Source organism: Lagopus muta, chromosome 7 (assembly GCF_023343835.1).
Source record: "Lagopus muta isolate bLagMut1 chromosome 7, bLagMut1 primary, whole genome shotgun sequence".
Lineage (NCBI taxonomy): Eukaryota > Metazoa > Chordata > Aves > Galliformes > Phasianidae > Lagopus > Lagopus muta.
This window is the reverse complement of record NC_064439.1, coordinates 33270974-33285851: the sequence shown is the minus strand read 5'-3', so window position 1 is coordinate 33285851 and position 14878 is coordinate 33270974. Positions and strand designations below refer to the sequence as shown.

The 14878-nt window shown below is 41.2% G+C and overlaps 1 protein-coding gene across 1 annotated transcript in view; it reads right to left on the bottom strand.

Moving 5' to 3' along the window:
• CHN2 (chimerin 2) overlaps positions 1-14878 on the bottom strand; it is a 166392-nt gene that overhangs the window by 22055 nt on the left and 129459 nt on the right. Inside the window, exon 7 of the mRNA XM_048950837.1 lies at positions 2075-2152. Coding sequence (XP_048806794.1) covers positions 2075-2152 — 78 coding nt within the window. The remainder of the gene's footprint in view (positions 1-2074; positions 2153-14878) is intronic.

Sequence of the window (14878 nt, the reverse complement as noted above, 5' to 3'; positions counted from 1 at the left end):
AGTTTCATGAAGAGCAGCTTACAACAAGATCGAGATGAACGCTGTGACATGTAACCTTTGACTCTATAACTGAAATGAATTATACAGTACTTGGCCATGTTCACCTAAAAATTCAGAAAATGACTTTGAATGTCTGAAAAATAGCATTATCCTTCAGAAAAATCCCAGATTTCCCAGAATGCATCAAAAATTTTGCTCCAAAAGCCATAAAGCCATTCTGTCTCTTTTATATAATTTCTTAATATTTTTTCTAGTTTAAGCTAAAGATAGACTTGCATTTATCTGTCCTTTAAATCTAAATATTCTACTCTAAGCATTCTATCCATTTTTTTTTGCTCAGCAGCTAGACATGCTTTAATATATTCTTTTGGAAAACTAACTTTATTTGCATAGTAAATATGTTTGTTCCTTAAGTAAATATAACTCTTTCACCTGCCCTTTCTTTCTGGACAACATGTGTTTTTTAATGTTTCTTCCCTGAGATTTTTGCGCCCTTTTACTGGGAAAAACCAATAATTTTTCTGTTGTCAAGCTTTTAAATGCATACATACTTAATCATGTGATTTTCCAGTTAAAACTATGACTCTTCTGAAACAGAGAGGAATAGAGGCTGTACAACAGCTAGATTGTGCAAACTCAAAGTTAACTGGGCACACTTCCAGTTATAAATCAAAGCCAAAACAAGGGGAATTTTGAAGAGGAAAGAATGCATGGGTCAAAGTGGAAAAAACTCTCAGCCATGAGAAAATATTTTCTTGTTAAACTAAAATAGTTTTGATATTAAAATGATAATGAGGGCAAAATCCAGAAAGAATGAAAGATGTTTTAATCAAGCAGGGCAACACAGAGTATTTCCCCTATTTCCTTCAGTGTGAAACAGTGAAATTAGTATTGACTTTTCTGTAGACTAGGTTGAGGAGAAGGAATGAGAAGAGGAATGCTATTATTTGTGTTGCTCACTAATATTAAATTATTGATTTACTAACTGCAGCTGAAGCACTGCAGAGGAGAGCAGCATCTGCATGGAAGAGCATACAGGAAAACAAGAAGTAGAGCTTTTTTTGCTAAACCACAAAATCAGTGAAATCATTTTTGTTAGTGCTTCTCCTTTTTTGACAGGCCAGAGATGAATATCAGTACATTTTCTTTCTGCTCATGAGTTGAAATGCTCTGACAGTGACCCAGATCAGCATCCTCAAGGAGAATGAGCAAACTGAGGTTTCAAAGCTGAGATGCAGTCCTTTCTTGTGGCGTTACCACCTCTCAGTCCCTCTGTATCCATTCTGATAACCATCAAACCACAGTCTGACAGTATTAGATACAGTAACTGGCTGGCATGCTCTGGAAGAGCACTCTCCTCTGGCAAAACAGCCTAAGCTGCCTGGAAGTTCATTTCCAAAGCTGAGTCACTTCCCCGCTCCTCTTGGGAATAAGAGAAAAATCTGATTTTGTCTGCATCAGACAGCAGTAAGGTGCTATGTCTTAAGATCCTCAGCTTTATCCAGCTACATGCTTTTGTTTGACGAACAAGCAAAAGCTCAGGTCCCATTGCTCAGTGGGACTGTAGAGTAAGAGCATGTCCTTAGCATATGGTGCAGGAACAAAAGCTGGGAGACAAAACCCCTCTGCACTTTGCTGTATGGGTGAGCACTGGAGCATTCTCAACTTCTTCAAAGCAGAAAGGTTACAAAATGTTGCTGATAAAGTGCTGGTGGCTTCTGATAGCAGCTGCATTTTTGTCTTTTAGAAATGGATACACTTTAAGGTAATGACAATCAATATGAAGTATCCTTTCTTTCTGAACAATAAAAAGAACACTGAACGTGAGGAAAAATAACCAATACACCAATCAAACAGTCAAGCAAACAGCAAAACCATTACTTGGATTAAGTAGATACGTGAAAGCACATTAGGAATGCAGTCAGCAGAACTTTAGAAAGAAATAAACATTTTTCAGCAGTTTCCTCAGAGCTAGTACAGATGGTAGCATGAAAATCCACAGGAAAAAAAAACCTAAATCAAGAGGTATCAAAACATAATTTTTCAGTCATGAATAATAGGAAGCCATGCTTACCTTAAAATTGTGTGCTTTTTCATAGTTGAAATGGTTGTCGTTTTGAGTTAAGGCTGCTCTTCGGACCAAGGAGGTGATCTGCGAATAGGCAAAGAGTTTCAGAGGTTGCCACAGGAGTGCCCCCTTCACTCCCACCTTCACCCCCAGGGCCACGGCCAGGAGCTCTTGGCGCTTCCTTCCCCGCTTCGACTTGTGGACGACAGCACAGCTTTTCTCATTTTCCAGCCACAGATCCTCTGAGAACATTGCGCTCGGGTCCCAGATCTTTTCCCTGTCTTCCCCGGCACCCGGCAGGCTCGCTGCCGTCAGCGCAGCACAGTTTGTCCAACTGCTTCTGATGTTAGACAGCAGATTTGAAGCAGCTGCAGCCCATTCTGCTGAGACCTCTGGCATGTGACTCGAATGGGCCGGCTTGTGGGACGGAAGGAGCTTCTGCATCTGAATAAGTAACGGCCTGTGCCGTGCTATTTCTGAAGGCAGATGTGCGCCTGGAACAATAGCCCGAATTCATGCAGCCAGCCCCCCCCCCCTTCCCTCCCTGGGCAGTGGGATCCAGCGAGGTGCTGCCGAAATCCCGGCTGGGGGCACAGCTTTACGGCTCCATGGCCAAGAGCCTCTCAAGGGGAAGAATGCTGCTGCTCTGCAGCCTGCTAGAAATGAACAAACAAACAGAAAGCCCTGGAGAAGCCCACACAACTGAATGCGATGCTGCATCCAATTACACTCAGAGACTTTATAAGCCAGCAGCCTGCATGCCAGTAGATTAAGCCCTTAAAGCCATGATGATTGTTTAATCTTACAGGGCTAAAAATCTCTCTTTTCTTTTATATCCTGTGCAAGGGGAAAATCTAGCAGCATTCCAAACACTTTGATGCTGTTTTATATCAGAACATTTTGTCAGAGCACACTTAGTAGCATAGAGTTAGCTCTCTGTCAAAGTTAGCAATTTAGCAGGGAGAGATGCAAGCTAGGAAGCCCTGTAATCCCATGCAGTGTTAGAGTGCGGGCAGGGGACTTCATGCACATGTAAAAAGCCCATGGATGCAGCTCTGTTTGCAGAGCAGATCTGTGAGGCAGAAAGAACATTGTCCTTCACTCTGCTTGCACACATATATAGACTGGGGAGGGAAACTGACTTTACAGACCAGTGACAGAAGAGACAGAGAGCCCAGCCAGCCTGCACTACAGTTTGCAGTGCTACTTTGGGCACCTGATTCAGGTCTTTAAAGATAGGGCTCCCCCATCTCAGCATGCAGAAGATGTGTGACACCAAGCTTCCCTTGGGCGGAACTATCAGCCCCGCTTTCCCTCCCTCTAGCTCTCATCTCCCGCTCCTTTTGTGAATGTTCTCATTTTCCAAACATAAGAGGACAGGAGTTATTGTGAGATGTAATTCTCTGAGCTGTGTGTAATGGTTGATATGCCGAGGCAGAGCAAATCAGTACTCCTGGGAAAACAGGCTCTCTGACCTAGAGATACTAAAGACTACATGAGTGTGTTACAGTCTGCCTCATTTCAACCTACCCAAAAAACATGTGAAATTATTTAATTTGCTCATGTTAACTTGAGAAGTTGAGCTTGCCTTTTTCTAATTCTTTTTTTCAGTCTGCTCTTACCTCAAACTGAAAAGTCAGAAGGTTCATCTAATTCACTTACTGAAACCTCCACACTATAGATTTTCTGCCCTTAGTAGAAATGTTGCTCTCTTGATTTGAAAGCCTGTGGGGACAGATGGTTGGCTGTCAGTAACAACAGGCCATGCAATTTCACTTAATGCCCTACTTAGGGTTTTCAAGAAATTCTGTAACCTACAAAATCAGATTTTCAGTTATCAAATGATGCACCTATTTCTACGTACAAGGTAATTATTTTTTGGGCAAGTTGTAGAACCCCTTTTTATGAGCTTCTGCTCTATAGGTAGGACCTCACTCCCAGAGTAGTTGCTGCCTGGCCAGCCTTTCCCCAGCACGTGTACTGCTATTTGACCACCAGCGACAAGCAGCAATGATGTATATATTAATATTGCTCTGCCTGGAGGAAATCCCTGCTGCTCTCCCATATGTCCTCCCACTAAGTCCTGATTTCTGCCAGCTCAGGACTTTTAGCTGCTTTATAGCAGACAAAGGCAGACTATTCTTCCCCAGATGTCTCTCACTGTACTTCAAGAGATGAGGAGCTCTGGTTTGAGGGACATCCCTGACTCCCCACAGCAGCAATGACTTCCGTCTGGCCATCAAGAAAGAAACTTCAGAGCAGTTTGAAGTTTGCATCGCACCCCCATTTCCGTTCTCAGTACCATTTTAAATGTATTTGCATTTATCTGTAGCTAAGAAAGTTTAACTAGCTCTGAATTTTCAGACACATCTAGAGCTGCAGCATCTAAATCCACATAATATAAGTGACTTTCTCTCTGACTTTCAGAATAACAGATCCAAAGTCACAGTGAGGTTTGTTGCCTAATAATGCTCTAATATTTGTATTTATGTCACTGGACTGATAAAAATCCCATTATATAACCAATATTTTTTATGTAACATGGCAGATCTGATACTCAAGCTACAGGCTTACAATGATGCATCTCAGAATATTTATTATGCTATTTTTGGAATATCAGTGTGTCATTCTGGGGTCAGACACAATTGTATTTAATGGAAACTCTGACTGTTTGCATAGAAGCATTAAACTTAATTGACTTGGAGGCAGAAAACAGCCAAACTACTTCATATGACTAAGGCAGATGACTATTTATTGTTTACTGTATATGAATTTTTATTTATCCATTAGTTTGCCTTATCTCCCTTTCTTGGGCTGTGTTTAGACGGTTGTTTGATGGGATCCCTTGTAGACATTGCATCTGAATAGAAGGCTAACTGTGAGAGCATCCTCTTAAGAACCTTAATCATACAAAGCCCCACCAAATTTGCTGTCTAAAATGATGCTGTGAAACAGAGGTGAGCTGGACTGCAATACAACCCCTTCTCTAAGCCAGGATCAAACAGCGTCAATATCCAATTCCCAGCAGCAACCAGCTCTAATGCATCGATACCCTAGGCCAACCTCAGAACTGAAGCACTTTCTTTTATCTATTTTCTTTTTCTTTATATAAAATCTACTGCACAGGACATGGTGTCAGCTCATTTAAAGAGTATCTCTTGATCAAGTTAACAAGTCAGCCTGCAGCTAAGAAGCAGAGCACCAGTGGCTAAAAATATTATTGCTGGTTGTGACCAAATGTCTGAACTAGTAAAGACTGAAAGGCAAATGCAGGCTGTCTGCATTTTCAGAAGAAAGGATTTCTGTGTAACATATGATTTCAGTTTATTAGCCTCTCTGCAAAATACAAATACTATATAGAAAATTGAGCACTTACAGCAAAATAAAGGTCAGTGGACCAGAATAACAAAATTACAAGCGAGAGGAGTGTGCGACTCAGCTGCTGTGACATTTCCAGCACGCCTCTGTATAATGAGCTGAACTGCACAATTGTCTCTTCCCTAAGACACTGCCATCTTGTTAACTAACAAAGGCCTTGGGGGCAAGAAGGAATAAATGTTAGTATGAAAAGCTTTCATTTGTGTACATGTTGCATGATTTCAGTTTTAAGTGCGTGGGCAGCACTGAGGACTGGCTGAAAGAAAGATGCGTCTCGCACTGTGTGTGTGTGGGGTGGCCTACTCTGTGATGGCCCTTCTATTACATGGTGGAAAGCCATGGCTCACCTCCTCCGTCCCCCTGATGCTGTCGCCCACGTATGTGGCTGGGGGGATGGGACAATGACACAACTACGAGGGGCAGAGGAACGACACAGTATGTTTTCTGGATAAAAGACCACCATCAAAGGAAACCTGCTCCATGATGGAGAATTGCGACACACCTGTGGCTGATCCCTAAGAACATTTAACACCACACATAAACACACTCATAGGTCAAAGAGAGGCCTGTTTCCTCACAGGCACAGTACACTGAGTCATCTGCCAGACAGACTGCATTTGCTCAATTGCAAGCACAATGTGGAGATGACACATGGTGGAGGAATCTTGCAGCAATTGACTTCTTCCTGGTTTTCTCCCACCAAGTTCTTCTCACGGTACACTCAAAAGACAACTCCAAAGGAGCCAGTGAGTAATGCTATGGTCTAAGTGCACTCTTAGCACAACAAATGGCATGAGAGGGACGTGGTCATGGAAGCCAGTTAGTGAAAGGTCTTCATACTGCACTGTGGCCAGCCTTTGCCTCCCCCTGTCACAGCACCAGGGCTGACACCACAAAGTTTCTGTTCTGTTGTAACAAGGGGAGGAAATGAGCTTCATACAGAAGATGTATTAAACACAAAGCAGTGCCTGTGAATCTGATCTTGCAAAACACACTTTCCTAAGAAATTCCCCATTTTGTGATGCCTAGTCAGTAAACACGGAGGTGTGCAGAACCATGAAACTCCACAGTACATTAAGGAAGGAGCCAGACCACACAGAAATGGGTCTGATGCTATGTTCACATTTGCTTTGGAGGGGAACACAGTCCACATGCTCTCAGGAAATAAGCGTACACAAAGTAATTAGCATTCATAGCCTGCTACCCTCTGCTAAACCTCTGCTGCAGCTGCAACCAGTGACAGGTTTTACCAAACATAGGTCTATCTGAAGTCCTTATTCACTAAAAACTCAAGTTTCTTGTTCTCCATATACAACTTTGTCTCAGGTGAGCTGGAGCACAGCAAACTGAACATCTTCAAGTTTGAGCCCATTAAAAAAAGCAATTATTATTTTTTTTTAAGGATGGAGATATATCTATCATTTTGCTTCTTATTCTTCAGAGTTGCATTTTTTAATTTATTTAACTTTTTTTAAAATAACAACCAGTTCTCCTGCAAATTATGAGTTTTAAGAACTGTCAGTAATACACTGTGTTTATGGCAGCAGATTATTTATATTGACCAACTATTCCATCATCACTGAATCCCACCACAATGCCTCGTACAAACTATGTTTATATGTGCTCCTTATGACTGAAGAGCGAAGAGAGTTTTGGAAGGTCTCTTCAGGGCTGTTGGTCCATGCAAACCAAAGCAGCCTCAAGAATTCATGACATCAATCAAAGACAAAAAAAGAACAGTTCCCCACTGGTGGCTGCTGCTAGCACTAAGTCACCATACTGGAGAGACTGTCCTCACTGATAACCTTTTCTTTTGAAGACAAGCCAGTTCAGAACAAAGAGAAATGCTCATTTAGGAGGACTTGTGCAGTAAATGCTCTGAAGTTCTGAATTGAAATCATTACATCTCTCCCAAATTCATGTGACTGTTTATTAGCCTCACAGTGACCAACTGTCATTTATATCCACCTCTTTCTGGCAGGGTACTTGCTCCCTTCCCCTGCATAGTTTACCTACAGCAAATGGAAATAATCTCTCTTTAACTTCAGACCCCCCCCCCTTATAAATCCTTCTCAAGCAGATTTTTCTGTACACATCATGATTATTTTTCTCAAAACAATGTAGTGAACCAAAGGTGAAGTGCAGTAGATTCAGCAAGGCACTAGGGACACTGTTACTAAAAATAATAGTGGATGAAAGCCTCTTATGGAGTATTAATATACTAAATTATTGTCTGTTTTGGAACAACAACTGGAGATTACATTAGTGGCAAGCAATTACATACTCATCTCCAATTAAAAATAATGGGTGGAATAAATGCTTTTACGTTGTTAAACAGTTGTGTCGCAATGTGTTAAATTTTGCTTTCCATGCCTTCCATTGCACTTAATATGTCTAAAATAGTACTTCTGTTTTTGTAAACAGAAGTAAGCTTCATTTTTGTAAACTATTATAAATATGTGTTGTAAACTATTACAAATATGTGTTGTGTTATAAATCTATTATAGATATTAAAGAAGAAATATATCCAGAAATAAGGAAAGGATCTAGGTATAGGATTAACTAATTCTGTTGTTTCCCTGAATAACCCTGTAGAGATTAGCATGGTAACAGCAGGCCTGGCCTATTTATTGCCTCAACTTCCTTTCCTCCCACTCTCTCCTTTATCCTTTCCAATCCATCTCCATACTTGTCAAGGTTATTAATGACATTTTCCTGGCCAAGTTCATGAGCTTTCCTCTGTGTTTAGTATTCATGGCCAAGAAGTAGCAAAGGGATGAAAGGGCAGGGAGTGAAGGCCAAGCAGGGCAGAGGAGAGCAGAGCCAGACATTGATGCCATTTCTGTCACCACAGAGGAAGAGAAGCACTAAGGCCGTAACAGTTGGGCTAGAGAGAAGCCGCTTCATTTGCAAAGAGAGCTTTCTCAAGGGAACTGCACTGGATCTATTTCTGAATTATGTACTTCTTGTTCTCTTTGTGGACACAGTGAATATGACTGATTGCAGTGCAAACGAATGAGTACTGTTTTCACACCTATAAATCATAAAGAGCAACTATGACAAGATCTGGTCTGTAGTCAGACCAGAATTTAAACAAACTTTTTTCCAATTTTTGTCAGAAATCTGCAGTAATCCTGTTATTCCATCAATGAAATTCTCCAGAAAACAATACTCAGTTGTTTTTTTTTTGTTTTTTTTTTAATAAGAAATAGACATCTAGAAATAAACTGGATGGATGAAAAGATGGGTGGATGAATGGCAGGTATCTAACTTGAAAGTTATCTGGACTTTCTTCACAATAAAAGAAGAAAAACACAAACTTCCGGACAATGATTCATCTTCTACTAAGACAAACCAAGTTTCTGCAGCTTTTTTATGGATGGTATAAGGAAATTATATGACTGAGGTAGAAATAGATAGCTTACTTTAAGTTATTAAAAATTAGGTAAGATTAATTTCTCTTTGGGCTCTTTTTTTATTTCTATTTTTCTATAATCTATTCAATTTTAGAATAAATTGAATAAGGTATTCTTTATTCTTTCAGCCTGAACTATATCTATGAATAATTATAGAATGCTGACTGTACTTCATTTAGGATATTAATACTTCCCATGCTTTAGAACTGGCTAAGACTGATAATACAAAATAGCCAGTTTACTGTATCATTTGCTGATCAGATGTATTTACCTTTATAAATTTACTTGGGCTCATTGGATGAACTTTTTCAGGAAGTATTACTTTGGAGGAGTCAGTAAGGAATTGATACAATTTTCTGATGCTGACCAAACAGGTAGCCAGCATTTTGACGTTTCACCCGCAGAGGAAATAGGCTAGCAACATAATGAACTTAATATGATATACAATGGCTTATCTGAATTACGAGGGAAGTGACTCATGCTGTCTGAAAGATACGGGGCATTAGTCAAGAGAGTCAACAGACAGGGACTTTAAAAAAGTATCTTAAACATTATAGTTTTTATCTAGATCCTGGGTGGATACTGGTTTTTCAGCATCTAACTTATACACATACATGACCTGTGCATTACTTTATATTTTTGCTGTGAAGCTCTTCCTTCCTGAAGAAATACTACTTTGTTTAGGAAAGCCAGCTTGCCATTGATTAAAACAATCATTGCTCTGCAAGCAGACTGCAGAGTTTGAACGAAAGCCAAACCTGCTGAGCTACCACAATGAAGTGGAGAAATTAACACATTTAATTCCCACTCTGGATGGAGAAGTAGGCAAAAATGCCCACTCTGAGTAAGGCAACATAATGTGAGCACGATACTGTGCCCATAAAGGGTTTGAAAAGAGGATAGAGGTGCCATGAGCATAGACATTCCATTCTTGGGGGTCTCGGCTTGCTCCCATGCTGTTGCTGAACTTAACTGCTGGTGCGCTGAAGGAGCTGGTTGGGTGCCATGCAAAATCACAGCAGAAACCTCGCTTAGTGAGGTGTCATTAAGTCTCTTTAATGCCAGGACATTAAATCAACAAACTTGAAAGGAAATCCCACTGCTATACAGCTTTTATAGCTGATGGGCATAAGGCCTGTTTGTTGGACCATATGCCCCACCACACACCCAAACACAGATAGCGTACACGCAACTGCCTACTCACTTTTGGGTTAATTCCCATTTAACTCTCAAACTGTACATGCAGATCCTATCTCATAGCAATACAGTAACAAGCTATCTGTACCATGAACAGTGAAACTGAACATACAAAAATAAACATACAAAAAGTTCTTCCCTTTCTCACTTTGAGTTCTGATACTGTGTAATGATGGAAGTGAACTTCTTTCAGAGGGCGACCTTGCAGTATATGCTCCAGGCTGAATCTTAAGGACCACATTCACAGCTTCTTCTGTTCTTATAGAGAAGCAAAACTCCAGTCCCATGGGACTGTGACAAAACAAAGAGGAAAAGAATTTTCAAGAAAGTTTCCCAGAAACCACAGAATCAGACAGAAATGGCATTTGTGTTCTGAGCCACTAACTGCTCAGCAGAGCCAGCTGATCTCCAGAGGGACTGCAGAGCAATGCCGAGAGCAGAATGTAAAGTATGCTTTACATTCTCAGGCAGCCTCAGAGGTTAGCAGCATTGTCACGAGCTTTGCCAGAGCTTAAGACAGTTTAAAACAAGAGACTTTAGTGCATGCTGAAGAAGTGATGTATGTAAGCAAAATAGAACAAATAATTTGTGAATCAGTGATTTGTGAGCCAGTGATCATCTTGTCTAACAGACTGTCAGTCCCTGAAACATAACTGTTCCTGGAAAGTAACAATTCAGGACTTGATCCTCAGCAGCTTGGTGCTCTGTTTAGAGCTCACAGGGAGATAGAGATGATAGGCAATTTGCAGGGAGGAGCATGCCAAGAACAGCATTAAGAAGCAAACAGGGTTCTCTAGTTTTGGCAGATTCTGGCTGTTACAAAGGAACTCTACAGTTTCGGTCTCAAAATTACTAACAGCACAACAAAACACAGTATTGCTCAGCAGTCACAGCGCTGTCAGGTAAAGCACACAGAGCTATGATGAGCTAGAAATGGAATGAAGTGTTTTCCACCATTAGTAATACTTCTGTCCTGTCTTATTGCAGCACCTTGTGACTTCTTTCTGCAGTAACACATAAACTGACTTGACAATATAAAGAGAAAACAAAGATTTATTCCAATTACATCTTAAAGAATATAACTAGCAAATAAGAAAAGTGAAGGGTGTAATAAGGCAGTGCATTTTACAGGAAAAAAAAAAAAGACACGCTTGTTTTATGAAAACATTGTGCTTTATGATTATAAACTTGCATTTCAGTATCCTTCATGGATGACATGGCAAAAAATAAAATAAAATGGGGTAATAACAACCCATTTCCCATATGCATAAGTGGGTTTGGTGCTGGGCCAGCCATGGCTGCCACATGGCTGGAGATGAGCTGTACAACCACAAACGCTTCCATGTCCCAAGACGAGGTTTACAGCTTACCCAATTGTGACATACATGCTTCTGTGCCATCAAACTTGAAGGAATGTCACTTCTGAAAGACAAGGTCAAATCTCTGACTCTCATCCCAAACAAGTGGTATGGCTGTACGACCTTTGGTATTTTTCTGACTAATGGCTCTAAAATGCAGCTTTGCTTGGAAGCAGAGAAGGAATCCATGCAGAGAAAAGTAACATGGGGTTAACAAGAACACTGGAGGCTCTGCTTTCCACTGTGAATTTTTACTTACTTCCTTAAAGGCATGAGCTTTTTCCCGTATATTGCATTTGCCCTTGGTGTATGAGAAAAATTTCTACAGCTCAAACCTGCTTCTGTTCTCCATATGGATATAGCATGGATATGAAGTAGTTGGGGTAAGAATTTGTCCATTTGCTGGATGGACACTGGAAAGCTACTTGCAAGAATGGGCAGTTGTGTCCTGGAAAGTAGGCAGTCTCCTTCACCTCCTTCCAGCCCACTCTTCTGAAAAAGCAGCTTAGTGCAACACCAGCATCTTCTCCTGAATCAAAAATGGTGTAGCCAGCAGGACCAGGTGGGTGATCATCCTTCTGTACTTGTTGAGGCTACATCTTAAGTAATGTGCTCAGTTTTGGGCCCTTCACTAAAAGACAGGCATTGAGGCATGGGAGTGTGTCCAGAGAAGTACAACAAAGCTGTGATGGAGCACAAGTCTTATGAGGAGCAGCTGAGGGCACTGGGATTGTTCAATCTGGAGAAGAGAAGGCTCAGCAGAGACCTTACTTCTCTCTACAGCTGCCTGAAAGGAGGTTTTAGCAAGGTGGGGGAGTTGGTCTCTTCACCCGGGTAATAGCGATAGTATGAGAGGTAATGGTCTCAAGTCGAGCCAGGGGAGGTTCAGATTGGATATTAGGAAAAATTTCTTCTCAGAAGGAGTGGTGATGCACTGGAACAGGCTGCCCAGGGAGGTGGTGGACTCACCATCCCTGGAGGTGTTCAAGAACCATGTAGCTGTGGCACTGAGGGATGGCATGGTGGAGATGGATTTGACTGTTGGACTAGATGTTCTTACAAGTCTTTTCTAATCTTAATGATTCTGTGATTCTATGAATGCACCTTCTGATCAGCTCCAGGCCTTCAATCAGCTTCTCCTTTCCCAGAGAAGCAAGAGAGCTACAGTATGCTGCAGGCTGAACATGAAAAGCATGATTCAGTGTGCTTTTCCGGGGGTGCCTTATAGGATACTCAAGCCACTTGAGATCCTACACTTTGAACTTGTATAAAGTACCAGAATGTATTCAAGTTGTTTTATTTTCCATTTGAAAGCACTGTTTTGTGTCATGTTTTCTTCGCCTGCTGCTTAAGGCTATTTTTGTTTTTCTTTCACTTCATGGTTAAGTAGCTGTGCTGCTACCCTTGAAAACACACACACATTCCCATGGCCATTAAAGAAAACCCCAGACAAAGACTGACCCTACTTCTCTACAATGAATGAGCACATAAAGGCTGTATAATCCCAGTTTTATCTTTCTGCACAGCACGGCATCAGGTGTCACCTGACCCCGATACCCTCCAGCTCCCCGCGACCTGCAGACCGTGGCCCCCTGGTATGGAGTGGTGGCTTTTGTTGTTGGGGGGCACAACTCACACAGCTGCTTCCATCATTGTTTGGACAGGGACAGATGGCTGCTCTCAGCAAAAAAAAAGAGATTAAAACCAACAGACGGAATGACAACACTGCTCAGCCCAGACTTTGCTGCATAGGACTATCTCCACTTAAACTCAAAGTGTAGTTGAGTTTGCCCACTCAAAGGAAAAAGTTAGTATTTGCAGAAAAAAAAAATGTTTCTTTTGAAATCTGTTAATAGAATAGATACCGTCCTACCAACAGCAGCACTTCCGAAGTACTCAAGAAGGAAGGCTGATGCTGTACCCAACTTCTCTCCATGTCTGTAGCTCAACTGCAGTATGCACAAATTGTTTTAGAGTTCATTTATTTGCATTGCTCATGATGAGAAATTGTTGGGGAAAACAGAATAAATGAGCTTTACTCTTAAAAAAAAATACATTTTGTATGTGAAGGATTTCATCCATGTTTCAGAACTTCACTAAAATCAAAGGAACTAAATAACACAACATTTTGGTTTTGGAAGTCTCTAGCTTTGTAGTATGAATCCAACTCCAGATGTGGGAAATCATTCTGACTTCTCCCCTTTCTGATCACTGGACACTGAAGGATGACAACTGTTGTGATGCTCTGGGACAAACTCCAGAGCCCTGAATGTGTTGTGTGCAGTGATTTCACCTGGCTGAAGTATTTCCTGAAGTTTACCTGGATAGTATTTCACTCGATTTATACACTGCCTGAAGAATGTCATCTGATTACTATTTAGGTTGATGGAATTTGGCACCTGCATGTATTTTGTAGTTGGTACCATCTTGTTTTTCTGCAGAGTATAGGTTTTTGCTTTGCAACAGATGAGGCTTCCAGCAAAATAAAACAGAAGTCTCCAAACAGGACTTTCCAATGTGTTGAAAAATCCCTGAAACAAATTAGCAGTATATATAAAGTGTGATTTTTGAAATAAGCTGTAATGGATATGCTCTATGTCACTGACAATCAGAGCTGAATTTCTGAATTCTGCTTCTTGTTACAATGCTGGCCACACAGACTGAGATGAAATAATTAACCGTTCCTTGCCTTCGTATTCCCAGCTATAAAGCTGACAAAATAAAAGCCTGTCTATGATACTCAGGCTGCTGTAAGATGTTAGTACTCTGTTAGAGTGAATGGGGAACGGCACAATAAACAGAAGTGTAGTTTTATAGGGAACAGTGCAGAATTTGGTAAAATTTGTAAAACAAATCTCGAACAGGAAAATGCAATATTCATTTTGGTGCACTAAGTGGGTTATTACAGTGAAGTGGTGTTACTGCGTTGAGGAATGTCTCACTGAAGATGATTATCAAAGTGGCGACACAGCTGCTATCACACTCTTTATGTTACCAGCTCCACACACTGCCAAAAGGATCAGAAATGATTTTTCCAATCTGTTTTATTTCACCCTCCCTTTGAAACAACCGACAGACATGTGTGAAGATGAAAACGCTCCACAAAGAACAAAAGCCTCCTTTGGGGGAGGCACTGAGCATCTTCTATGCAGGGGCATTACTGAGATCAAGGAAGCCCCCAGCATCCTCTGCCACCAAACTATTTCTTTGCTCCTTGAGGGACAGGGGACAGCACGGAATGCCCACGCTAGTGCTGGGGCCTGGCATCAGGCGGTGCCCCACAGACACTCGTCCCATCTTCTGAGCTGAGGAGGATGTTTTTACTGATAAAGCACAGCTCAGGTTCCATGGGAGACGTCACCATCTCTCTGTGGTTTTGACCAAAGAGCCAAGTTAAGCTTTTTCTTCTTGCATATGACCACAGAGAATAAGGTTCAAATTATTCCCTCCAGCACAACTGT